Source organism: Bos indicus x Bos taurus, chromosome 13 (assembly GCF_003369695.1).
Source record: "Bos indicus x Bos taurus breed Angus x Brahman F1 hybrid chromosome 13, Bos_hybrid_MaternalHap_v2.0, whole genome shotgun sequence".
NCBI classification, from domain to species: Eukaryota; Metazoa; Chordata; class Mammalia; order Artiodactyla; family Bovidae; genus Bos; species Bos indicus x Bos taurus.
In genome coordinates, this window is record NC_040088.1 from 54858378 (window position 1) to 54885854 (window position 27477).

The 27477-nt window shown below is 44.5% G+C and overlaps 1 protein-coding gene across 9 annotated transcripts in view; it reads left to right on the top strand.

The window, feature by feature from the left end:
- FRMD4A (FERM domain containing 4A) overlaps window positions 1–27477 on the top strand; it is a 682056-nt gene that overhangs the window by 512136 nt on the left and 142443 nt on the right. For all 9 annotated transcript variants that reach the window (XM_027559897.1, XM_027559895.1, XM_027559900.1 and 6 more), the window contains 2 exons: window positions 10585–10677; window positions 24450–24534. In XM_027559897.1, coding sequence (XP_027415698.1) covers window positions 10585–10677; window positions 24450–24534 — 178 coding nt within the window. The remainder of the gene's footprint in view (window positions 1–10584; window positions 10678–24449; window positions 24535–27477) is intronic.

The window sequence follows — 27477 nt, forward strand, 5'->3', positions numbered from 1 at the left end:
TACCGTCTGAGCCACCAGGGAAGTGTCTAGGGTGGTGATAATACGTCGGTAACCACTGTCCTTGTCCTGTATCCTGCCTCAGCTCTCACACTGCGCACTGCTAGACAGTAATGCCAGATCATTTAATAACTGGATATTCTAATTATGCATGTGTATAGGGTTGTGTGGTTGTGTGTGTGTGATTTCTGCGGGTACTACACTGTGTATTTAATAATAAAATGCAGTTGAACTTTCATCCTTTATCACAATCCATGGCATACCCCATGCATTTGCCTTTTTCCCAATTCAGATCAAAACAAGACTTATAAAGTGCTGTAGGGACTTCCCAGCCAGTTCAGTGGTTAAGACTCCACTCTCCCAGTGCAGGGGGCACCAGTTCCATCCCTTGTTAGGGAACTTAAGGTCCCTCATGCTGCATGGTGCAGCCAAAAAAAAAGAAGAAAAAAGTGCTATAAGCTATAAAATACTGCACTAGTGTTAGGAGTTGCCAGCAGTGTTATAATTCCTAATAGTACAGTATGTGACTGGTGTATAGTCAGTGAGTCTTTCAGTGTGAAATGCTGTTGATGACATTTCGTAGGCTCTGGATGGGCATGGAGAAAAGAAATATGAAACAAAATGTAGACGAAACTGGAAGATTCTCTAAGTTCCTTTCACCCCTAAGTTGCATTCATTAATAGTGTCCAAGGCCACAGTGCCAGACTCTGTGTCCAGGGATATTTCCTACCGTTAGTTAATCAATGCAGGATTAGTACTAGGTCTATCTTCTGTTTTTTGTAATTCAATTTTTAAAATTTTTATGTAGAAATAATTGGTTATACAGAAAAGCTGCAAAGATAGTACAGAATTCTCATATACCCCTTACCCAGCTTCCCCTAATGTGAATATCATAAATACTGTGTGATAAGTATCAAAACTAAGACATTAACCTTGGTATTGATACTGTGAGTAACTTAACTACAGACTTTATTCAAATTTCACCACTTTTCCCACTGAATGTCTTTTTCTATTTCTGGATTCAAGTGCATTTAGCCCCTTTTATTTTTAATAACTCTGCACAAATAAAAAGATATACAGGTGAACTTTGTTTTTTTATGGTTTCTTTTATTGCACTTCACAGATACTCTGTTTTTTACAGATTGAAGGTTTGTGTGGTAACCCTTCATTGAGCAAGTCGGTCAGTGCCATTTTTCCAACAGCATTTGCTCATCTTGTGTCTCTGTCATATGGTCTGGTAATTCTCACAATACTTCAAACTTTTTCATTTTTACTGTATTTTTTATGGTTGTCTGTGATCGGTGACAGAGAAGGAAATGGCACCCCACTCCAGTACTCTTGCCTGGAAAATCCCATGGATGGAAGAGCCTGGTAGGCTGCAGTCCATGGGGTCTCTAAGAGTCAGACACGACTGAGCGACTTCACTTTCACTTTTCACTTTCATGCATTGGAGAAGGCAGTGGCAACCCACTCCAGTGTTCTTGCCTGGAGAATCCCAGGGACGGGGAGCCTAGTGGGCTGCCGTCTATGGGGTCGCACAGAGTCGGACATGACTGAAGTGACTTAGCAGTAGCAGCAGTAGCAGTGATCGGTGATCTTTGATGTTACTCTTGTAAAAAAGATTACAACTCACAGAAGGCTCAGATGAGTGTTAGCATTTTTTAGCCATGAAGTATATTTAATTAAAGTATGTACCTTGTTTTCTTAGACAATGCTACTGTGGAGTTAATAGGCTACTGTATAGTGTAAACATAGCTTTTATATGCACTGGGAAACCAAAAAATCCATGTGACTCTCATTTTTGTGACAGTCACTTTATTTTGGTGGTCTGGAAGCAATCACCCAGTTTATCTCTGAGGTGTCCGTAGATGGTTATCAATGAATATCTGAAGTGTGGTGATCCATGCAAACTACGACATTTTAGCAGTCTTTAAAATATTCTGAAGCCAAGTAAGAGCCTAGTGTGAGTTTTTTTTAATATAATTTTATTTATATATTTTTGTTTGGGCTGGGTTTTCATTGCCACATGCAGTCTTTAGTTGCAAGCGGAGGCTACACTTTTCGTTGCTGTGCTGAGGCTTCTCATTGAGGTGGCTCCTCATGTTTTCTGTGCTCAGGCTTCTCATTGAGGTGGCTTCTCATGTTTTCTGTGCTCAGGCTTCTCATTGAGGTGGCTCCTCATGTTTTGGAGCACAGGCTCCAGGCACATGGGCTTTAGTTGCAGCACACGGGCTCAGTAGTTGAGGTGTTTGGATGTAGTTGCTCCATGGCATTTGGAATCTTCCTGGATCAGGAATCAAACCCATATTGCCTGTGTCGCCAGGCAGATTCTCATCCACTGTGCCACCAGGGAAGTCCTAGTATAAATTGGATCTTAAAATAATTAATGTTTTGCTACTGACGTGGTCCTCAACCTTGACCCCACATTGGATTCACCTTGGACTCTTTATAAAATGCCAGTGTCTGGGCCCTACCCCCAGAAATTCTGATTTAATTGGTCAGGGTGTCGCCTGAGCATGAGGATTTTTGAAAGCTCTCCAGTTGATTCTTATGTGTAGCCAGTTTGAAAACCGCTTTCATAGAGCAGAGGGATGCTGGTGTAAGTTGTCTCTGCCCCCTCCCTCCAGATCCAGGAAGAGAAGCTGAGTTCATTCTAACTTTGAATATTTGAGGCCCATCAGGACTCATGCCATGAGGCTGCAAAGTTATAAACTCTTCCCCATTCCAGATTCTGGAAACCTGTTAAGAACCCACTCAGAACTTCAGATTTCGTGTTTGCTAGAGTGCAAATAGAATAACCGAGATTTTCATTTATCAAACACTAACATTCATCATTTAAGGAAAGTTATTTTTGTATGTTATTTTTGAAATATTCCCACTGCTGTTTCAACACTCAGGCTGATTTTTTTCATAAGTCATGGTTCTGATGGTATAATTTAAATATGTAAAGCCCTATTTTTAGTTATCTGATCTATTCTCTGTCATCATTGTTCCTCTGTTTGGGTTTCTTTTTTAAAAAGAAAAACTTTACTGAGGTGAAATTGACATACAAAACTGCACATATTTAAGGCCTCCCCCGTGGCTCAGAAGGTAAAAGAATCCGCCTGCAGTGCAGGAGCCACAGGAGAGTCAGGTTTGACCCCTGGGTCAGGAAGAGCCCCTGGAGGAGGAAAATGGCAACCCACTCCAGTATACTTGCCAGAAAAATCCCACGGACAGAGGAGTCTGGCGGGCTACAGTACAAAGCATCACCAAGAGGGGAACACGACTAAGCGAGCACAGCACATACTTAAAGTGTACAGCTCAACGAGTTTGGACATAGGCAAGCATGGATAACACCCAAGTGTTTAATTTTTAAAATTTTTTTATTTTATATTGGACTATAGTTGATTTACAATGTATAGGTATACAGCAAAGTAATTCAGTTGTATGTATAGATATATCTATTCTTTTTCAAACTCTTTTCCCATTTAGGTTATTACAGAATATTGGCATAGGCAAACACCTGTAACACCCAAGTTTTCCATTTTTAAAATAAAAAAGTTGACAGAGGATCCCACCATCAACAGCAATAACTGAACAGCTTTTAGACTATTAGGGCTATTAGTCAAATACCCATCAAGGTGAAGTCATGATTAATTGTAACATATTTAAATTTTAATTTTAATTTCCTGTCATAAATTTTAAGGATTGTTTGTCAAATGTTGTAAATGAGTATCTGTGTAAGAACACTTTAAGAAGTATTTAGAAAGTTGAAGGAGAAAGATACAAAACTCAGTTAAGCCATTGTTGCACATTTCAAAGCCATGTACAGTTCTAGTGTATTCTCACGTACCAATTAGGAAAATGAATAGTTCTTAACCTCTTATTTAATCACAGACCCTTGTGAAATTTAAGAAGTTACATTCCCTCACCCCTACAATTGTTTACATACAGAATAATTAGTGCTTAAATTTTAGAAGGTTCACAGGCACTCTGAAGCCAGAATCTAAGTTGAAGAACCGATTAAGGATTTTTTAAAAAAAACAACATGCTGTGTCTTAATTAATTGAGCCGTGGATAGGTACTGATAAGGGAGTGTTATTTATCTGGTTAATTAAATGCCCATATCACACTGGAATTGCATCCGTTTTAGACCCAATGCCAGGACAGTGAAGAGAACCCTCGGTTCAGCAGCACCTTTGAGTCCTGTGACCCTTGACTAGAACCAGGACCAGCATGGACCGAGACATGTGAAAAGGGGCTAGTCGATGAGCATCCCCAGTCACAAGCTGATGTGCAATTTAAAAAAGCAGAAAAGCGGTTTTCCAATTGCAGAAGAAACCACCACAAGTTGCAGCCCTGGGAATGTAATTTATTTGGAAATAGGTTTGGGATTTCCATTCATTAAATGCTCAGTACTGTGCGACCGAGGAGAAAATCAATGGCTACAACCTCGGTGCCCGGGTTGTAATAGCTGCTTCTGGGAACGTGGCATTCAGCGTTCATTACCCCTCGGAGACAGCCCGCTGAGACCTTCAGACGCCGTGGCAAACAACAGGACCTTCTGTTCAGAACCAGAAAAGGGCTTTAGCAGAACTCTTCCTGTGTGCAGCTAAGAGAAAAAAGAATGAGGCAACCAGAAGGGGTCTTAGGAATCCAATCTTTCTCCTGACCTTTTCCTCCCAAAGCCCAGTGGTACAGGGGAACCCGGGCCTGGCCTAGGTGAATTCTCATTGGATACAAAGATTGTTCAGTTACGGCGGGAGCAGCGTCCAGACGTGGAGGGCAGTCATGGAACCAACAGCAATATTGATCTATGGGGCTTATCTAAAGCCAATGTATTCGCTTCTCAGCAAATGTTTATTTAGCATCAACTACTGAGTCTGGAGATACAGAAGTAGCTGGCCTGTGACCACTTGGAGAGCTTGTATTTGTAGTTTAGGCAATAAATATTTAAGTTATAGGTAGGAGATGCTAGAAAAGAAAATTTTGAGTAGCCTTCAGAGGACACTGTAGAGCAAACAATCTCTCTGTGTGTAATAAAAAAAATTAAAGGCATAAATTCAGGTGGACAAAATAGCCCATGATTTAGTCATCCAGGCTCCCTATATATTCCTTCTCTTAAACTTCATCTGTGTGTGTGTCTCTCTCTTGTAGACACACACACACACACACACACTCTTGAAAGCCACTCTGAGGGAGTCTAGCTAAACCAGTATTCCTAGCTGTCCTTGCTGAGCACACATACTTCTGACCCTAAGACACTGGACTGAATGAAGAGCAGAAATCTTCCTTTTGAAGAACTTCAAACCTAGCCTGTCCATCTAGTAACACCTAAAAGAACTTCATCTTCTTGCTTTGACATTTTTTGGAAGCGCATTCCCTAAGAATCAGTTGTCTACAATAAAAACCTCTAAAAGGCACCGAGTCTCATTCTCCCCTGGGGTTCAAGACTGTTGGGTTCAGATAGACTTATCACACACCCCTACCCCAGTGATTCTCTACAAACAAAGCTCCCTTTAAGGCCTTCTCCATTAAAGCTTCCATGAACCAAAAATCTATTTGTATTGTATGGAGACGCTAAAAGCGTTAAATAAATGCATCCAATTTCTGTTGCCTAGAAGCAATTGCATATTTAATACTGACCCAACAGTTTGACCTATTGCCGCCATAAACCAATAGGTGTTATCTTGCTCAGCTTTAAAGATAGTTTTCAGTCAAGCAATAACAAAAATACCTTGAGCATCTCTTGGGACCTTTTTTTTTTTTTTTGCTTTGTTACAGGCCAATGTACTGATGTGAATTCTCAAATGAAAAATCAATGAGATAATGAAACCCAAGCTATCAGGCATCTCTTAGTTAAACTGTACAGAGAAAATGCTTCTTCTACTCTTTGCTTCCCATCCTACCTAAGCTTAAAGAAAAGAAAAAGAAAGGTTGAGGAAGAGACCTGATGTTGGGAACGAGAGGTGTTACATAAGGAAAAAAAAATCACGGACAGTGAGGAATCCTTATCCTTGATACTGTTGGGTGTAGGAAAATGTGACCTTGAACCCAACGCAATCAGCAGGAAATATTTTAATGCATGGAAATTGGTGGCCTCAGAAGTGAGATTTTGTTTCCTTTTTAATCTATCCCTTAGCTTTTGCCCAGATGTTGAGCAGTTATCCTCAGGGACCCAGGGTGGGTTACTGGTGCCTCAGTCTTTCCTTTTGTAGCCCCTTTGTAGTGGAGAGATTTTACAGGCACATAAAGTCGAAGGGTCGCGGGACTCCAGGTGCAGGAAGAGCCCTCCCAGAGGATTTCAGAACCCCGTGTGTGTGTGTGTGTGTGTGCACTGTCATTCCTTGCAGAAGTGGGGTTGAGGAATCTGAGTAGAGGAAGTAGGGGGAGGAAGTTCATTTTCTCTCCAAGGCCAACTATTCAGTTACGGGGGAATCCTGGCCTCCTTGTTCTTTCTGCTTTTTGACCATTTTCTTAATCTAGTCATTTCATGGTTTGATCAATGCTGAACTAATACATGGCTGGGAACCAAGGAATTCATCCCTATAATGTTCTTTTAAAAAGTTTAGTGTGGGCAATGAAATTACCTAGGGAAGTGGGATCCATCTGTTTGTTCTCCATTAACATGGATGAAGAAGATGGGCAATGAGCAAACCCCGTAGAGTGGTACCCTAGTAACATGGTCTGTATTTCTTCAAAGGGTTCCCACTTTCAGGTTCTCCACCAAGTGAATTATGGCCCCCAGATCAAATCCCCAGCACTCTGAGTGGTTAGAAATGTTGTGCCCTTGGGTGGAATGAGAATTTCTCAAGCCTGACCCATTGATGGATCCTCAGGGCACAGGTAGAACATTCCATCTCGATTCCTCCTTATTCCTTGCATTTGGGACCATAGGAAAACTGCTGTTCACCATTCTAGTCTCTCTCTTGCAAGATTCTGGAAAAGGTTAGTCTCACCAGACTCTTTATCAGGAGTTATTGCAAGGCAAAAGATTCAAATTTAAATCTGCATGGTCATTGGATAAATTTCTGTTCTGAGTTTTTACAGATTCTGTATTTGTTTGGGATCATTAGTTACAGGGCCAAACTAACAGCTAAAGTTGTTTCCATTCCATCCCAAACTAACAGCCAAAGTTCTGTGACCCTGAGGCCACACTCTGAACCACCTCCTTTAAGTAACTCCCAAACCCCAAGCCAGTATTCCCCCTCCCATCCTTAATCACCCCAGAGCCAGTTACCAGAGAACCAGGGATAGTTCTGAAGACTCAGGGTCCACCAGCACTGTTCAGGCTAGCCAGTCCTAAGCTGTCCCTCGTGCCTTTTCCATGAAAACCCCAGTGAAGTCTCTTCCTGTGTCCTCCCCATATTCCGTTCTGCCTCATGAACAACACTGGAGCTTCTTCTCATGACCCTGCATGGGGTGGGTGCCTCTCATTTCCAGGAAACCATGAGGAACATTAAACTTTCCCTTCAGTGGCACTGACCTCTCAGTGCTGTCACTCAGTCACTTTTGTAAGTTGAGATCAGGGCGCACCTCAGCTTCTTGCAGAGGTAGTCATCTAACCAGTGCGCAAGTACTTCGGCGTCCATAATATTTGCCAAGTGCTATGCTATGTTCTAGGGATGATTCTGTTTAAATGTTGAAATCATAACTGAGCTGTAGAAACAGGTCCTATTTTTTAAATAACTAATTGTACTAGGCTCTGCTAAATGCCTTGCAGATGACACAAACCAGAAGCTCTGGAGACATTGGAAAGAAAACCCAGACTCAGGCAATCAGAAGGCTTCACTAAAAGTAAGATTTGAACTCGACCTTGAACAGTGGCTAGCATTCAGATAAAGAGGATGGAGAGAATGTTCCAAGGAGGAGAAACCAAATGATCGAAGTACTGGGGTGAGCGTGCATATGACGTGTTTGCAGGAGGCTGAGCACAAAGAGAGGATCCTGAAAGACTTTGGACATTTTCAGAGGCCAAAGTGGGGGTGGAGGGAGACTGTGGGTTATTACACCTTGATAATGAGGTCTGTTTGTCTTACCTTCCAGTTAATCAAAAATGCACACACTGTTACCTGAGGGAGTAGATCTCTCTGTGTTTTTCATATGTAGAAAGTCTGTTGAGGAAAAGTGTGTACACAGAGTAAGTTCCATGGACTTTGGGAAGGGCAGCCACAGAGCTGTGCCCAGGATGGGTGCTGGAGCACCCAGAGGAGGACCCGCAGCCCAGGCTGGTGTGTGGTGTGAGGAAGGGGTACCAGGGAAGGCTTCCCAGAGGAGACACAGGAGAGCTGTGTCTTGAAGGATGGGCCAGACTTCGCTGGGCAGTGGAGAGGAAGAAGGGCATTCTAGGCAGAGGGAACAGCATGAGTTAAGGCACAGAGGTTTAAAACAACATGATCCCCACGGGGCATTGTCAACATTTCAGGTCTGACCAGAGACAATGGTGGCATTGAGGCTTTCTGTTTCCAGACCCCGTGTTCTTTCGAACAAAAATTTATCGTGCCTTTCTGGAAGATGTTGGTCCAATCGTTTTGCACAGAGAACTTTTTTCCATTCTTTTTTTTTTTTAACCCTTATACTCAGAATTGAGATACTGCTTTAAACATGAAAGATAAAGTTAATAAAAAAACATGTTTTGTCTAGATGAAAATTCCTGGAGGAGAAAGAGGCCAGAGTTCCTCCGACAGACACTCTTTTGAGGCAGCCCTCATCCTCATCTCTGGAGCCATGGGCTCGGGCTTAGTTGAAAGAGGGGTTTGTTTATTTTTGTGCGCAGAAGGTGCGGTTTGAAAGACATCTCAAAATGGAGATGGAAAGCCTCCAGCTTTCATTATTTGGAGGCTTGGAGGAGCAAACCTTTTAATACAATGATGCAACAGCTTTTATGTTCAGTAAGCACAGCCTTTCACATGGGTGTATACGTTATAAACACCAGTGTTACACAGCGTCAGGCCCCTGAAGAAATGTTGTGCAATAGTGTCTGTTCAGCATGGGCTTACTGAGTCACAGAGATGATGGGACTCTGAACCCTTCTGAATGACGGGCTGAGACTGGGGAAGGAGAGGAGAGGAAAGGGGCAAGGTGGATCCCTTTGCTCATCCTTGTTCTATGATTCTGTCTTGCTCTTCAAAGACCAAGCTCCTCAGCTTGTCACCAAGACCCTGGTCCCCACTCTCCAGCCTCATCCCTTTCTGTTCACATGATACCACGGTGCCAGGTTTTCCTCCCCACCTCAGGGCCTTTGCACATGCTGGCCTTACTGCTTGGAATGTTATTTCCTCTTCCTCTTTGCTTTCCTTCTGTCATTCTTCAAATCTCAATCAAACACCAAGCAGCATTTCTTGGACCCCCAGACTAGATCGGGTCCTTACAGGTCCTCATACTATTGGTAATTGCAGAATTAATCATGAAAATAATTGCTGAGTTCCTGTCTCCTGACAAGAATATAAGCATCAGGGGTAAAGGGACTGTGTCAATTTTGCTTACTGCTACATCTCCAGACCCTTATCTGGAGAAGATGATCAATTAATATTTATGGAGGGAGGAAGGGAAGGAAGAAAGAAATGCAGAAGTGACTCCATTTGCATATCATCAAGTATTTCCACGGTTCACTGTTTAAAATAGCTTTAATGAGATAAAATTGACATGCAGTAAACTACACAATTAAAGTTTACAATTTCCTAAGTGTTGATATGTCTGCACTCAAGAAACCATCCCCACTTTCAAGATAATGAACATCTCCATCACACCCAAAGGTTTGCTCATCCCCCACCACACACACGCACTATCCCACCATCAAGCACCCCTGGCAACCACCAATCTGCTTTCTGTTGCCCCAGATTAGTTTGTACTATCTAGAGTTTTCTATAAATGGTATCATACAATCTGTACTCTGTTTGTCTGGCTTCTCCCACTCAGGATAATTATTTTGTGATTCATCTTTGTTGCTCTGTGTATTAATAGCTCATTGTCTTTGTCACGGGGTAGTATTCCTTTCTATATCGTAATTGGTCCATTCCCCTGTGATCAACATTGGGGTTGTTTCAAGTTTCGAGCTATTACAAATAACATGAACATCTGTGTGTGAAAGTCATTGTATGGATGTCTGCTTTCCTTTCTCTTGGGTAAATTCCTAGGAGTGGAGAGGCTGGGTCCTGTGCTAGGTGTATGCTTCATTTTTAAAGAAATTGTCTCTGATTCACTTTGTACCCCAATCTGCTTCCAGCATGATATGGTGAAGATTGCTAACATGTTTCTAAAGGGTGTTTGGAGGCCTTCAGACAGAAAAGACTGTCTTTCTTCCCTGTGGTGGTCAGGGAATTCAGGACAAAAAAAAGAATGATTGCCTTTTCATTTCAGTGCCATCAAGGAAATGGACTGTGGGTCTCAAATCCCCAGCTGTGATTGTTACATGGTATCTCCTGCTGATGCACTGTTTCTCCAGTGTTTCCTTTGGTGTCTGAAAACTACTAGAACTTAAGAGTGAAGCAGAGGTCCACGTGTATCTGTGCTCCAGCATGTACCATATATGCAGACATAGACCTTCACCCCGGGTAACTTTGGCAACACCCAAAGGTCTAATCCACTGGTCTCTCTTTTCCACAGGGGACACTTGAACTGGCTTCAGCTAGATCGAAGAGTCTTGGAACATGACTTCCCCAAAAAGTCGGGACCAGTGGTTTTATACTTTTGTGTCAGGTACGAACATTGGGTATCCACCCTTTTGCTTTTTTTCCCCTTTGTCAGAAAAGCCCAGGAGGGTAGAGCAAACAAAGAAAAGGGAACTCAGGTTTATCTTGGTTCGCTGCCAGGAGTAGAGGTCGTGGTATAGAGTTCCATGTAAACGTAGGGCGTGAGCGTGTAAGGCTTGAACACACATGTTTTTGCTCTGGCACTAGAATGCTTCTGTGGAATGAAGGTAAAACCTTTTTGGTTTTGCTTTTTGGGTGGGGGAGAGGGGAAGAAGGCATATATCTCAAAGGAAACTGAGTCTCTGAGAATAACACAAACCTGTGGATTCCTTTGTTGGTGTTTGAAGCCACATAACAAAAGTCTGTGTATTCTTTCTTTCTGCCACTTGGCTTCTTGAAACTTGTGTGCTTTATCCCAGGTAGGAATAGTTGCAACCCAGCAACAAACCACAGATAAATGCATTTCCCAGTATGGGAAGCTAAGTTATAATAATATTTCAGAAACAGTAGGAATTTTCTGTTCATTAATCTAGTGTAAGAAGTTTTATTTTGTGACTGCAGAGAACTATAAGCTTCTCACATTTAATGTTTGCAACAATCTAATGGAGTCAAGACTTCAGACTTGACTTACCACTGGGCTTGCAAAAGGTTGTGTGAAGCCAGAGTGGGGATCACGTCAGGAGTTCAAGGGCAAAGTACTGATGCAAATCATGTGAAACAGATCCAGAATCTGAGCCCCTAGACCCAGCAGCTCTCTGAGTACCCTGTCTGTTGAGCACCAGGCTATTTCTGCTGCACAGCTGCAGAGGTGTTTGGGTTCAAATGCTTTGGTCTTAAAATGCACACCAACCCTTCCACCCAAGGCATAGACTCAGCGCCTTTAAAATATGTGAATAGAAATTCAAGAGCAGGACACCATTGCATTACAATTGAGTTCTTCCTAAAGAACACAACTAGGAATGCAGTTTTAATCAAAGCCACCTTGATACCACAAGAGGCAAAATCAGAGGTAAATGTGCCTCTTACAGGTGGGAACGTGTCTGTATCTCAGCTGACAGAGGAAATGTAAACTTGCTTTTAATGCTTTTTTGACTTGTTTAATAGCTGGGAACATATCAAAACTGATCTTCACCATTTGCATCCCTGATGAGCATGCTTTCTGTGTCATATTCTCTTTAATAGGGGCTACATTTTCTCTGATAAATGGAAAAGTCATTCTATAAAGCAAAGAGGAACAGTAGCGCCAGGAGGGGTGGCAGCATCAAGGGGGACTTGCTTGCATTTAAGCAGGTCATGAACTCATAATCAGAGGGGAACACGTCCATACACTTGACATGTACCTGGCCCCCCTTCTTCTTGGTGTTTTTTTGCGAACATTAGTCAAGAAGAAAAACACTGGGCTGGTTGCATATTAGCTATTTTTTCAAGTGTTTGTTATGAGCTGAGTTATTTGTGAGTTCGGGGAACCAAGCTTTGAAGAAAAGCTTGGGACAGCATGAGATTGCCTGGTTGCAATGTTTGCAGTCTAGGATCTGTGTGCCAACACGTCCAAATCTCTCCAGGCCGATGTCTCTCCCTGGGACCAGATACACAGAGGACTGCCGCGGTAGGCCAGTGCAACTAGCCTGGCAACAGGCTGACTGAAGACCCAAGGACATGTGGTTTGCTGAAGCAGGCATCTTCCCAAATGCTCACTGGGAAAATCTCGCCAAAATCACATTTAGTGATGGACACCGCACAGAAACACAAGGCAGAGCTTCCTGTAGCTCATCCTACCAGCAGGTCTTTCTGGAGAGCCTTGGGTTTCTATTTCTGGTTACTTCTTGGCCATTATGTGGAGGTCAAACTCAACAGGTCCAAAGCCAAATTCATCATCTTCCCACCCACCTCCCCAGACCTCCTGTGATCACATCAAATGTGACATTGTTATCCATTTATTATAGGCTTAAATCGTTGTTTTTGGGTTTTTTTTTTTTTTGCTAAAACACAATTTATTGTCTTACAGTTCTGGAGATCAGAAGTTCTAGAGATCAGAAGTCCAAAAAGGATCTTATAAGACTAAAATCAAGCTGTGGGCAGCAGGATCATATTCCTTCTGGATTCTCTAGGGGAGGATCCTTTCTTTGCCCTTCCAGATTCAAGAGTTTAGTCTTAAATTTTTTTTTTTTTTTTTTGGTCTTGTAAGTGAAAGTGTTAGTCTATCAGTCATGTCCAACTCTTTGTGACCCCATGGAATCCTCTGTCCATGGGATTTCCCAGGCAAGAATACTGGAGTGGTTAGCCATTCCCTTCTCCAGGGGATCATCCAAACCCAGGAATCAGACCTGGGTCTCCTACATTGTAGGCAGATTCTTTACCATCTGAGCCACCAGGGAGGCCCTTTTTTTTTTTTTAAATCTTATGACTCTATAAATTCAAAATTAACCTTATCTAATTAACTACATCGGTCTAAAATAAAGGTCTCGGCAGGCCTGTGTTGCCTGCTTAAGGTTCTCAAAGAGTCTATTCCCTTGACTTTTTAAAAAATTGTATTTTGGCTGTGTTGGGTCTTTGTTGTGGCCCAAGAGCTTCTCTAGGGATCTTAATTCCCTAATCAGAGATCGAACCAGCACCTCCTGCCCTGGAAGGCAGATTCTCAACCACCAGACCACCAGAGTAGGCCCTGTTCCCTTCACTTTTGCCACTTTCAAGAGACTGCCCACATTCTTAGACTCAAGGCCGCTTTTCCCTACCTTGAAAGCCAGCAATGTCAGTAGGCTTAAATCTTAAAGTCTGTCCTCCTTTCCTTCCCTTCAGATTGTTACAGGCATTAATTCTCTGCTGCTGCTTACAAAATCTTTCCCTGCTTTTCCCTCTCCTCTCTATTACCTGAACTCAGGCCCTCATCTTCTGTCACTTGAATTATCACATCAGCCTCCCAGGGAGGGTGTCTCCTTAGCACTGGCCACAGAGGATCCTGTCTCCCGGAACCCCTACTTTCCCTGAGTCCCCACTTTGTAGCTGGCTGAACAGCACACAGCAAAACTCTGATCATTTGTCTTCTCCCAGAGAGGAGGCAGATTTTCCCTTGGGGATGAATTCTGTGCTTTTACCTTGATTTTCGGCCTGGGAAGAATTCCCAGTTTATAACTTCATGCCTTTCTGAGAATGGCTACAGGCTATATTTCTCCAAAGGAGTGGTATGACAAATTATCTTCATAAAAGACCCAGACCTTGGAGTACACCAGAGTCTCTGAAAGACATCCTGTCCAACTGGGCTCTTTCTCTTTGTGTCCATACTGACCTTTCTAAGCAAGAAGCCAGGTGTCCATCATCCGTGCCTTCCCCATGCACCCTGACTCTCCACGCCTTCACTGCCACTCTCCTTTCCTGTAAACATCTATGTTACATCTGTGTAACATGTGTACAGTCATATCAGAGAATAAAGGCAGAAGAAAACCACCTGATAAAAGAGACCATGGGGGAGATTGGCTGCCTTAAGCCAAGATTTAGGAACTCTTCAAGTAGAAATCTTAACCCTTTGTCACCAAGGATCTGTGTTTGTGCTGCCACCCAGCATAGCTTGTTCCTTGGCATTTATATATTCTTTCACTGCAGTGCATATTCAAAACATCTAGGCAGAATTAGCGCCTCCTTTCAACCAATTAGGAAAAATACGACCCAAATATATTAATAAATAATGTGAATTGGAACTCACAGAATTCTGTTTATCCTCTAAGCCAGGAAATAAACTTTTCCTTCTGATAGCTCAGTTGGTAAAGAATCTGCCTGCAATGCAGGAGACCCCAGTTCGACTCCTGGGTTGGGAAGATCTGCTGGAGAAGGGATACCCACTCCGGTATTCTTGGGCTTCCCTGGTGGCTCAGCTGGTGAAGAATCCACCTACAATGCAGGAGACCTGGCTTGGGAAGATCCCTGGAAAAGGGAAAGGCTACCCACTCCAATATTCTGGCCTACAGAATTCCATGGACTGTAGAGTCCCTGGGGTCGCAAAGAGTTGGACACGACTGAGCAACTTTCACTGTCTGTCACTTCCTTGGAGGGTGTGAAGCAAGACAGCCTCAGAATAACAGGAAGGAGGGCTGAGAACCTGCCATCACTGACCCATTATTTAGCCTCAAAGGGACTTGATCACTACAGCTCTCATCAATCAAATGACCAGGAATGGCCACAGCGACATCAGGGTCTTAGTAATTACCTAAAAAGGAAAAAGGTCAGAGAGAAGGCAACTGTCCATTACTATGGGTGAATTAGTTTGCAACAGTCCTTGAAGCACTATTGTTTTTCCTAATCAAGATAAGGAGATGGGGGACCAAGATGTTTAAGTAAACTCTCTCCCCAGCATGGCTAGTAAGTTACTGTATCTGTCCAGCCAGATCTGACTCCCATCCTGGGGCCCTGCCTTCTGCACCACGCAGTCTCCCTCTCACAAATGAAAAGGGACATCAAGAATGCTAATCAGAGAGCCTGCCATTGCTCCCTGTGCAGGCAGGGCCAGAGGACCTGAGTTGAGATCGCTAGCCTTGACCCATCTTGGGCTCCATGCTTGGCCTCATCTGCAGCCCTGGCGTCCATCTGCAAAGGACAACTGCACCCAGCACTGGGTGAGAGGGGCGGTGAGAAAGGCAGCCCTCCCAGACCTGACCTTGCTGCTCTGGGACTGCCAGAGTCAGCACCATGGACAGAGCGCCCCCTGCGGGGACAACCGCAACCTGCAGTCCAGAAGCTTGGCAGCCCCATTGGAAACCACCTTAGCAAATGGAAGGGGAGTCTTAAAGAGGGAAGCAGAGATGTGTGCCAATAGTCCCTCTTGAGAGGGACCTGCCATCTCCTGACAACAGGGACCTCCATCGTGGAGACATTCTGCCCTGTGCTGTGCCCTCTCCTATTCTACGGAGAAAACTCCTCTGTCCAGCTGGTCCATTTTTGTCATTCTGAGCTACATCACTGCTGGACATTAAGAGCCAAAAGCCTATCATTTCAACTATGGGTTGTCAACAGCTTTCTAACTTGTGAACTCCATGCTAAGTACTCACCATCATCGATGGGTTTGGGTATTGGTTTATGAATACTCATTGGGGGCTTGTATAATGTAGATGCTGTTTGAGGATTTAAGATCAGATCAGTGAGCAAATTAAACCCCCCAACTTCCAGGGTCCCTTTCTCCCACCTCCATCCCTCTCTCCCTCTCCCTCTCTCTCATACACACACACACACCTCATTCCATCACCTGAGGCTGGTGGGTCTACATACCTTCTAGTTCCAGCGCCTCCCACCACCTCAGGGAGTTTACTCCCCTCAGTCTCCACTCTTTTTCTCTATCTTAAGCCGCTTCTTCTCCACAGAGCGCTCCCTCCACATCCACAGCACTCTCACCCTCACAAAAGAAAATACCTTCCCTGACTTGCCTCCTCCTGCAGCTCCTATCCCTATGCCCCCTTATGTTCACAGCAGAGGTTCGGAAGGATGGACTTGCCCCTTTTCCCATGTCCCACTGATCCCTCAGTCTCTAAGGGTCCAGTGTCTGGTCCCATTAGCCCCATGGTAACTGGAGATCTCTGGGCACCAAATTGCACAGGCGCTTCTCTGCCCTCATGTCTGAATCAAGTAACATCATCATCTTTCTGCCCCCAAACCTGGTCTTCTTGCTTTGATGCCTCCTTATCTCTGCAGTGGGCACCACCACCCATTCAGCCCCTCAAGCCAGTAACTTGAAACTCAGCCTGGATGTCATCAGCTCTCTCCCACCTGTTCCCTTCTCTGCCCTCTTATCTGTGAATTCCTCTTATCTAACATATCTTAAATAGCTCTGTCCTTTACCTTCCATGGGCTTCCCTGGTGGATCAGATAATTAAGAATCTCTCTGGGCTGCCGTCTATGGGGTCGCACAGAGTCGGACACGACTGAAGCGACTTAGCAGCTGCAATGCAGGAGACCTAGGTTCAATCCCTGGGTCGGGGAGATACCCTGGAGAACGGAATCACAAACCGCTCCAGTATTCTTACCTGGAGAATTGCATGGACAGAGGAGCCTGGTGGGCTACAGTCCATGGGGTCACAAAGAGTCAGACAACTGAGTGACTAACATTTTCACTTTTACCCTCCCTGTACACGCCCCTGTCTGTAATTAGGACCTTCATAAGTCTCAGCTGATCCTGAAATCTCCTTGTTCATCTCTGTTTCAGGTCTTGGCCCCTCCCACCCTCTTCTATATGTTGTCACTGAGCACCTTTCTAGGATTGTCATTTGATCCTCAATGCATTATCATGCTAAGGCTGCCCTCGCTTGTCCTGGGTGACCTGACTTGTGCATGCCTCTCCAGCCTCATCTCTCCCCACCCCTTGACCCCTCACACATCCTCTACAAGCCTCCCGGTGATCAGTTTGACAAAGATCACATTCAATGACAAGGTCATTGTTTAATGCCATGAGGCAAGCTCCCCAAATTGAGAGCAGTGACCCTCTGGTAGGGACCACCAGTCAAGCTTAAGAAATAGGTCAAGAGGGTTTCCCTGATGGTCCAGCAGTGAAGAATTTGCCTTGCAGTGCAGGGGACACTGGTTCAATCCCTGGTACGGGAAGTCCCAACATGCCACAAGGCAACTAAGCCCATGTGCCTAGAGACTGTGCTCTGCAACAAGAGAAGCCACCACAATGAGAAGCCGTGCACTGCAACTGGAGAGTAGCCCCTACTTGCCACGACTGGAGGAAGCCCACACACAGCAATCGAGACCCAGAACAACCAAGCACAATTAAGAAAATAAAGAAATAGGTCAAGAAAAAATAGAAGGAAAAATATGCCTATTCACCCAAAGAAGTCGCTCTGTCCTTTTTGGGGTTTTTTTGTTTTTATTTTTTGACCATGAGACAGGTGAGATCTCATCCCTGATCCGGGATCAAACCCATGATGCCTCTGTTGGAAGCACAGAATCTTTATCACTGGACCGCCAGGGAAGTCCCCTTCTTTTTTTTTTTAATGGACTTAAGTTTGTGCTCAGGATAATTCCTCCGTGTCTGGGTGTTCCTTTCATTGTGTGTTCTGTAGCCAAGTGTTCTTGGAGCTCTGGTCATCGACATTGTTTATAGGAAAATAAATAGAAGTTAGATGTGTCTCTTCAAACCTAGAGTTTCACAAACAATAATATAAAGTGAGCTACAGAGAAGAAAAAAAAGAGAGGAGATGCCAGGAAGCTGTCATCTGGGAGGGGGATGTTATAGCCAAGTTCATGACCTGCCTGTTGGTGTCTTTCGGGGCTGATTAAGACAGCAAGTGCTGTTTCCTGTCACTCGCAGTAACAACGATGGTGTGGACCTAAAAGGAGGTGTCCACTAACCAGAACTCGCTAGATCTCGACTGGGTGTCCCAGTTAGGATTCTCGGCGCTGTTGAAATTCTCAACATCAGAGATACTTGGCTGCATAAACTCACAGCAGTATTAATTATCCTTCTCATTACTATCGCTCCTTTTTGCTACCAAAAGCCAGCATTCCAAATGTGACATTTGTGTTCATTATGAAATGAAATCATTGGGCCATTTAATTAACACTTGCCGTAAATAGTCAGTGATTCCCAAGTGCCAAGTGGGGATGTGAGAGGGAAGAGGAGGAGCGAGGGGGCCCGTAAGAGCCCCTAGCTGATGTCATCCTGCAGGGGGGTGTTCAGTCTGCCGCCACCTGAGGCTTCTACAGGTTAAGGGGACCAGACTCCCCGAAGGCTCCAGAGCCTTGAGTGTTGAATACACTCAGACACGTAATAGCATAGCACATATGTATTCCTACTTCAGACCATCTGATAAAATATCCTCAGACTAGCATCATCTGGGTCAGGTTGCGTGTGGCATCAGTCATGGTACTGAGCCAGGTTTGCCCTTGGCCCAGAGCACTGTTTCCTTTGACTCAAAAAGAAGCCCTGTGATTCAGTCCTACTGGGAGTTCCCTGGCAGTCCAGTGGTTAGGACTTGGTGCTTTCACTGCCCGGGGCCTGGGTTCAGTCCCTAGTCAGGTAACTAAGATGTCACAAGCTGCACAGCATGGGAGAATAAAGAAAAAGATTCAGCCCTATTAAATGCGCTGAAGAACCTGTTTTAGGTTTTTAAAAAATATATTTATTTATTTGGCTGCTTTGGGTCTTCGTTGCAGCACGTGGGATGTTTGTTATGGCATGTGAGTTTCTCTAGTTGTCGTACACCGGCTTAGTTGCCCCAAAGCATGTGGGATCTTAGGTTTCCAACCAGGGGTCAAACCTGCATCCCCTGCCTTGGAAGGTGGATTCTTAATCACCAAACCACCAGGGAAGTTCCCATGAAGAGCCTGTTTTAGAATGTAGGCCTTATTTTTATTCAGGTACTTGGGGCCAACGGATAAGGAAATGACTAACATTGAAAAGAGAGACTGCTAGTTGATTCCCAAGAGGAGAGGGTTCCCAGCAGAGTAAAGCACGTGGGGAAGCACCAGGCTCGGCCAGGAAGCAGAGGGAGTGAGGTACCTGTGGGCAAGAGCCTTCACTGTGGTTTCTGCAGGAATAGATCAGGCGTGGTAAGCAGGCTTAGGACTGGCTAGTTTGAATAACTTCAGCAGCCTCTGGGGGTATGTGGACTCTCCCAAGTTATCCAGTTCTTGGCTCTGAGATAATTAAGGAAGGTGAATAGCAGCCTGGAGTATGAAATTCCCCTGGGGCAGGCGAGGAAAGGGGTTTTAGGCATTGGATTGCCCACAGGGTAAGCAAGACCCCGGATGTCAAGGCATCCAGACCCGTCAGTTAATACAGAATCAGGCTTGGAATCATCCACACAGACCCTCTGAATACGAGAGACATCATCCGTTTCCTTAGGTTTACCCAGAGACCTGGAATGTTTTTTGTGAACCCACTCTAACACTGACATCCCGCACTGGTAGGTAAGGAAATGCAACATCGCCATCTAGTGCCTCAAAGGAGGACCTTTGATAAGGTTCTCAGGAAAAACCAAAAGAGCAGGTAAGTGTTAGTCGCTCAGGCGTGCCTGACTCTGCCACCCCATGGACTGTAGCTCGCCAGGCTTCTCTGTCCATGGGACTTCCCTGGCAAGAAACTGGAGTGGGTAGCCATTCCCTTCTCCAGGGGATCTTCCCAACCCAGGGATCAAACCCAGGTCTCCTGCATTGCAGGTGGATTCTTTACCGTCTGAGCCACCAGGAAAGCCCCAAAGAACAGAACTGGGATCTCCACTTTGAACAGACACTGTCAACCTTCCCCATTTCCCTAGAAGTTCTCTCCGAGTGTGTATTGGGCCTTGGCGTGGGATTGAGATGTCCGAGGTCTGTTTTCCTCTGGGCACTTTTGACTCACCAGCTCCCTAGCACAGATGGAAAGTTCAGGATGAATTAAATACCCAGGATTACAGAACAATAATATGACAGCCCTGGAACTCACCGGGTTTCCCAGGCTGTTTCTTGGTGATAAAGGTTAACAGGAAACTGCTTTCCAGTTTCTGTCAAAAGGAAGTGATTTTTTTTTCCTCCACCTCAGAATATAGTTATTTCCTCCACCTTCCTGTCTCTTGTGAAGCCAGAGAACAAATACTACCTCAAAAGGCATAAAATTTGCCATCTCATTTCAGTTTCCCATTATTAGAGAGCTGGAAAGGGAATTGTAATGTTTTTGCTTAATATGCTGTTGAAGAAAAAATTGGGAGGGGGTGGGACAGAATGTCTTCACTCCTTAATTGTCAAGCATTAAAATGAATGGGATCGAGACATAAGGCATTGTTTTGAAAATCAAGTTATTTCAGAGCCAACAGCTTTAGGTTCATAATTATTACCGAACTAAGGTCACTCACTGGCAAATTCCAGAAGCCTCTGGCGTTCTCCTGGCTCTAGGATTCAAAGTCATCAGCATATCTCTGTGAACAGCTTTGTACGTTCACACTGAGAGAAGGGGTAGAAGGGCAGGAGCTGGGTGTGGAGTGTAAGGACCCCTAATCATTATAAATGGGCTGGGAAATCATTTATTATTTTTTCTCCCTCCCACATGTCTTTGTCACTCATTTCACTGTCCAATAAGAACTCCTAACAGTGGTGTATGGAGAGGAGAACAGTTGAAAATCAGACTTTTTCACTCATATAAACTTACATGTTATATATACAGTGGAATACTATTCAGCCATAAAAAGAACAAAATAATGCCGTTTGCAGCAATATGGATGAAACTAGAGATTATCATACTGTGTGAAGTAATTCAGAAAAAGAAAGACAAGTACCATATGATAGCACTTTTGTGTGAAATCTAAGCTATGACACAAAAGGAGCTTATCTGTGAAATAGAAACAGACTCACAAGACTGTGGTTGCCAAGGGGGAGGCAGGAAGGGAGAGGGATGGACTGGGACTTGGGGTTTGGTACCCCACCAGACTCCTCTGTCCATGGAGTTCTCCAGGCAAGAATGCTGGAGTAGGGTTTCCCTGGTGGCTCAGTGGTAAAGAATCTGCCTGCCAGTGTAGGAGGCACAGGTTCGATCCCTGATCTGGGAAGATCCCTTATGCTGCCGAGTAACTAAGCCAGTGCACCACAACTGCTGAGCCTGTGCAGAGCACAGGAATGGCAACTACCGAGCCCATGTGGTGCAGCAACTACCGAAGCTCTCGACCCCAGAGCCCGTGCACTGGCCCAAGAGACGCCAGCGCAATGAGAAGCGTGCGTGCTGCAAACTAGAGAGTTGCCCCTGTTCTTGCAACTAGAGTAAAGCTCAGCGAAGACCCAGCACAGCCAAAAATAAAAATATATATATATATAAAGGAATGCTGGAGTGGGTAGCCATTCCCTTCTCCAGGGGATCTTCCCAACCCAGGGATCAAACCTGGGTCTCCTGCATTATAGGTAGATTCTTCACTGTCTGAGCTACCAGGGAACCCCAGATACAAATTGTTACATTTAGAATGGATAAATAGCAAGGTCCTACCATATAGCACAGGGAACTATATTCAATATCTTGTGATAAGCCATAATGGAAAAGAATACTTTTTTTTTAAAATAATTAATAAATAAAATTTTTAAAAATTCTACACATTGGTGCCAGGTCCTGGATTAGTGCTGGGAATGCAGAAATGAATGAGATTGGGTCCCAGCCCTTAAGGAGTCAGCCGCCTAGTGAGAAGGCATCTCAGAGAACAGGGAATCTCGGGACCAGGGGCCACACAATAAGCAGAGGGTGTCACTGGAGCCCAGGAGAGGAGATCCTCTGTGGGGACCGTCCACAGAGTCAATGAAAACATGTCATGACTGAGCAAGGCGAAAGGGAGCAGGAGTGAGCTGGGATCTGCAGCAGGATTGTTCTGGGGTGAGAGAAGTAGCTTGGACACAGGTATAGAGGCAGAATTGATTTGTAATAGGCCACCCTTGCAGGTCTCTGGGCTTCCCTGGTAGCTCAGCTGGTAAAGAATCCACCTGCAATGCAGGAGACCCCAGGTCGATTCCTGAGTTGGGAAGATCCCCTGGAGGAGGACATGGCAACCCACTCCAGTGTTCTTGCCTAGAGAGTCCCATGGACAGAGGAGCCTGGCAGGCTACAGTCCATGTGGTCGCAAAGAGTCGGGCACACTGAGCGACTAAGCACAGTACAGCAAGTCTCCCAGCTAATCTGGCTTTGCTGTCCCCCAACCCCCTGCCCCAAAGCCCTGTCCTGAGCCTTTGTCACCCTCCCCTCCGCCACCTGCCTTCCTTTCCCTTCCCTTCCATCTGTCTGCCTTCTTTCCTTCTGATTTTGCTATTCTGACTACCCATCGCCAAGAACCTTTTACAAGGGATGGAGTCTTTTAAATGACATCGCATTTAACTTGCAGTCCGTTCTCCATATGCATGGATCAGATGTAAAACCCTGATATGTACTGACTGTACTGCACCATTTTATATCAGAGACTTGAGCATCCAAGGGATATCCTTGGGGAGGGGATCCTGGAACCAATCCCCTGCCAATACAGAGAGACAACTGTTTTTGCTTTGAGAAGTAGAATTTGCTACCGCATTTCAAGTCTTTGTTATTAGGAGAGTGAAAGGGGCGCAGCTTCCCAGTTTCTCTGAGACTGCTGCAGACCCTTTACGGAGACCTTCATGACTTAAAATGCTTGATCCAAAAGCAGGAGGCAAGTGCTTTGTATTTTCAGTAGGGGAAAGGGGTAATCAGCCAGCCTGTTCATTCCCAGGCTTTGCACAAATGAAGATAGAATTGTAATTTCCAAAAATTTTGTAGACCTTTCATGATGGTAATTGTAGGATTAATATCTGTGGATTGAAAATATCTACTAATATCTGAAGTTACTCTGGAGTTACTCACAAATTTAACTGAATCTGTGTTGTATTCATCACAACAGCCTCTGTGCATATCTGTGAAATGGTCAAAGATGTTGTTTACTTAGCTGTAGACCAGAGGTTGCAAAGTGGGATGCCATGGACTTACCCTAGCCTACACAAACCTGTTGTTTGCCTTATGCAATGTTGGTGTGTTGGTTTTGCTGTTTTTATTGTTGTTTAGTCTCGAAGTCATGTCCAACTCTTTTGTAACCCCATGGACTGTTAGCCCATCACCTCCTCTGTCCATAGAATTCTCCAGGCAAGAATACTGGAGTGGGTTGCCATTTCCTTCTCTAGTAGATTTTCCCAGCCCAGGGATCTGCATGCAAGCAGATTCTTTACCACTGAGCCACCAGGAAGCTCTTAATCTGCATTAGGTTCCAGTACTTGAAAGCAGCAAACATTTTAGGTGGGGAACTGCTGATGGCGTCCTGCTGTCTTTTATAGTCTGGCAAGCAGAAGCCCAGTGTGACTTGTCCTGAATCACAAAGCCCTGGGCACAGATTACTGGGCTCTTGACTTCCTCCCCGTGACTCCTTCCATCATATCTTAATGCTGTTCTGAAAGACCACAGCACTTGCTTTTTTCTCATTTCACCTTCTACCCCCTCTTGGTGCCTCCAGTTTCCACAAGGCAGGTGCCCCCAGTTTCCATGAGGCAGGTACCCAGTTTCCATGAGGCCCCCCCAGGAGTTGTCACCCCTTACTCAGAACCTCCTCCCCTCCAAGGCTCTGCATGCTAATCATTTCCTTCTCCCCTGTCATCTCGGCTCCCTCAGTACAGCTGATCCTAAGACAAGTACAAGTGCCTTATCTAATTAGGGAATTGAATAAACTCCAGAATCAACTTGTAAAGACTTATTGAATGCAAACTTAAATAATTTCAGAATGTGTCAACTTGAAAAAAACCCCATAAGCTTTATCTGCATAAGAATCCAATTTTCATTTGGCTTCATGTTCATGAATATCACAGTGTTAAGAACACCGGCCCCAGCCTTCTGGATGTAGAGATGTCAAACCCTACCTTGCTGTCTTCAGATCTGTTGTAACCATTTCAAAGAAAAATAAGGTCCTTTATTCAACTAAGCAAAAGAAATTATCTTTTAAAACTCCAACTTAACAGTGATTAGGACAGAAAGTAATGTAATGGAAACAAGTGACATTGTAAAAAAAAAAAATTGGCAACAGGTAAGGAAAATAGAAGTAAATGGTCAAGTTCAAGTTTACTCCTGGAGGCTGATGGCGAACCTGGCTCCTAGCTATGGGAAGGGCTGTCAATCTTGATGGTCCTAATCCACTATAAATAAAACTTGAAAAGCACTAAGGAATTGATGACTTTTTCTTTTGTTCCTGTTGGGTTGGAAGTCCTCATCCTCCAGTCAGATCGTGTAACTCAGACAACTTGATTTTCTGCCTCATTGGTCCGTGTGTCCGTGGTTCATTGACAGTTGTTCTCTTGCAGGTTCTATATCGAGAGCATCTCATACCTGAAGGACAATGCCACCATCGAGCTTTTCTTCCTGAATGCCAAGTCCTGTATCTACAAGGTAAGAACTACTTCTTCCTGTTTCGAGTTTTCTGTTGAAATCTGAAAGTCTCCTTTGTAGCTGGGAATCCCAGCTTGCTGCCCCTGCTGCTGCTGCTGCTGCTAAGTCACTTCAGTCGTGTCTGACTCTGTGTGACCCCATAGATGGCAGCCCACCAGGCTCCCCCATCCCTGGGATTCTCCAGGCAAGAACACTGGAGTGGGTTGCCATTTCCTTCTCCAAGGCGTGAAAGTGAAGTCTCTCAGTCATGTCTGACTCTTAGCGACCCCATGGACTGCAGCCCACCAGGCTCCTCCATCCATAGGATCCTCCAGGCAAGAGTGCTGGAGTGGGGTGCCATTGCCCTCTCCAATTGTGATGCTATTGATTAGTAGAAAGTGTGTTAGTCACTCAGTTGTGTCCGACTCTTTGTGATCCTATGGACTATAGCCCCCACAGGCTCTTCTGTCCAATGGATTCTCCAGGCGAGAATATTGGGGTGGGTTGCCATTCCCTTCTCTAAGGGATCTTCCTGATGCAGGGATTGAACTCCGGTCTCCTGCATTGCATCTACTACTTCTATTGATTAGTAGAAGTAATTTCTAAATTAATGGCTATAAATAAATGAGAACTCCAAGGAGCTAAAGCTGTTGTGTGTTTATAAAGTGACTCCTTCCAATCCTGTAACTGTGTTATGGTTCCTTGGAGGTGTTTCTTAACTTGATTTTAGGTGTCTCCTTAACTTGGCAACTGTGACCTAAAAGGGGAAACCCAGACTAGTGTGACAAATGCACTAGGTCTTATAACCAAATGCATGTATATTTGATCATTTTTGGATATTCTGGAAGTATCTCTCAAAAGGATGCTATTGGCACTTTGGGTGGGACAACTTTTTTCATTTATTTATTGAAGTCTAGCTGATTTAGTGGAGGAAGCCTGGCGTACTGTAGTTCGTGGGGTCGCAAAGAGTCGGACACGACTTAGTGACTGAAAAAGAACAAGAAGTTGATTTACAATGTTTTTGCTGTACAGCAAAGTGAGTCATTTATACATATATTCATTCTTTTTTTGTATTCTTTCCCACTGTGGTTTATCCTGGGATATTGAATATCATTCCCTGCACTGTTCAGTAGGGGGCCTTGTTTATCCATTCTATATATAGTAGTTTGCATCTGCTAATCCCAAGCTCCCAATCCATCCCTCTCCAGCCCACCCTGACCCTCTTATCAACCACTGTTCTCTGTGGCAGTGAGACATTTTTTTAACTGTGATAAAATTTACCATGGTAACCACTGATAAGTGTATGTTAACACTTAACAGGTATCACATGTTTACCTTGTTGTGCGACCACCATTACCATCTATCCACAGAACTGCTCCTCTTACTAAACTGAAACTCTGTATCCCTTAAACAATGATTCCCTATTCTCCACACCCCCAGACCTAGGCAACTTCTATTCTACTTTCTATTTCTCTGTATCTGACTATTCTGGGTCCCTCATATAAGGGGACTCCTGCAATATCTGACCTTCTGTGTCGGGTTTATTTTACTTAGTATAAAGTCCTCAAAGTTCATCCATATTGTATCATGTGTCAGAATTTCCTTCCTTTTGACGGCTAATATTCCATTGTATGCATTTCCCACCTTTTGTTTATTCATCCATCCTTCAGTGGATACTTGCATGACTTTCACTTTTTGCTTGTTAGGAGTAATGGTGCTATGAACATTGTTGTTGTTCAGTCACTCAGTCGTCTCCGACTCTGCAGCCCCACAGACTGCAGCATGCCAGGCTTCCCTGTCCTTCACTATCTCCTGGAGTTTGCCCAAACTCACATCTATTGAGTCAATGATACCATCCAACCATCTCATCCTCTGTCACCCCCTTCTCCTCTTGCCCTCAATCTTTCCCAGCATCGGGGTCTTTTCCAGTAAGTCAGCTCTTCATATCAGGTGGCTAAAGTATTGGAGCTTCAGCTTCAGCAGCAGTCCTTCCAGTGAATATTCAGGGTTGATTCCCTTTAGGATTGATTGGCTGGTGTGATCTCCTTGCTGTCCAAAGGACTCAAGAGTCTTCTCCAACACCACAATTCGAAAGCATCAATTCTTCAGCCTTCTTTAAGGTTCAGCTCTCACATCCGTATGTGACTACTGGAAAAACATAGGTTTATAAGTATCTATTCATATCCCTGCTTTCAGTTGTTTGGGGTCAATACCCAGAAGTGGAATTGCTCAATCATGTGGTAATTCTGTTTTTCAGTTTTTTAGGACCTGCCTTACTGCTTTCCATAAGGACTGTATCATTTTATATTCCCACCAACAGCACATAAAGATTCCAGATTTGCACATCCTCACCAACACTTACTATTTTCTGGGTTTAAAAAAAAAAAAACAAAACAGCATCCTAGTGGTGTGAGACGATCTCTCCTTGTGGCTTTGATTTGCATTTCCCTGATGATTAGCGATGTTGAGCATCGTTTCATGTGCTCTCTGGCCATTTGTACATCTTCTTTAGGGCCACGTCTCTTCACAGTTCTTAATTGAGTGGGACAGTCTCTTGCATCCAACTTCCCATATTCTTGTAGTGTTTCCTTTCACTGGATAACCCAAAATGCCCACAGAAAATTCCAAGGACACGCTCCATCCTGGGGTTGAGAACCATAACTGGGGCAATGTATTTAAAGTAAAGACCCGCTCTGCACCCGCCGACAAACCTCCTTCTGTTTCATGATCGCAGCCTTAGGCCAGCTCATCAGCGGCCAGGGAGAGGGATTGCTGACAGCTCCTCCCGTGGCACCGTGGCGGGCTTGGCACTGAGTGCTCTCTGTAAGTTATGTGGCTGAAACTTTGCACCATCTCCAAAGTGAATACTGTTCTTTATCCTAGCTTTCTCTGTGAGGCAGCTGAGACACAGGGTGGTTATGAGATTCACCAGGGTTGCATATCTCCTGAGTGGCTGACGCTGGC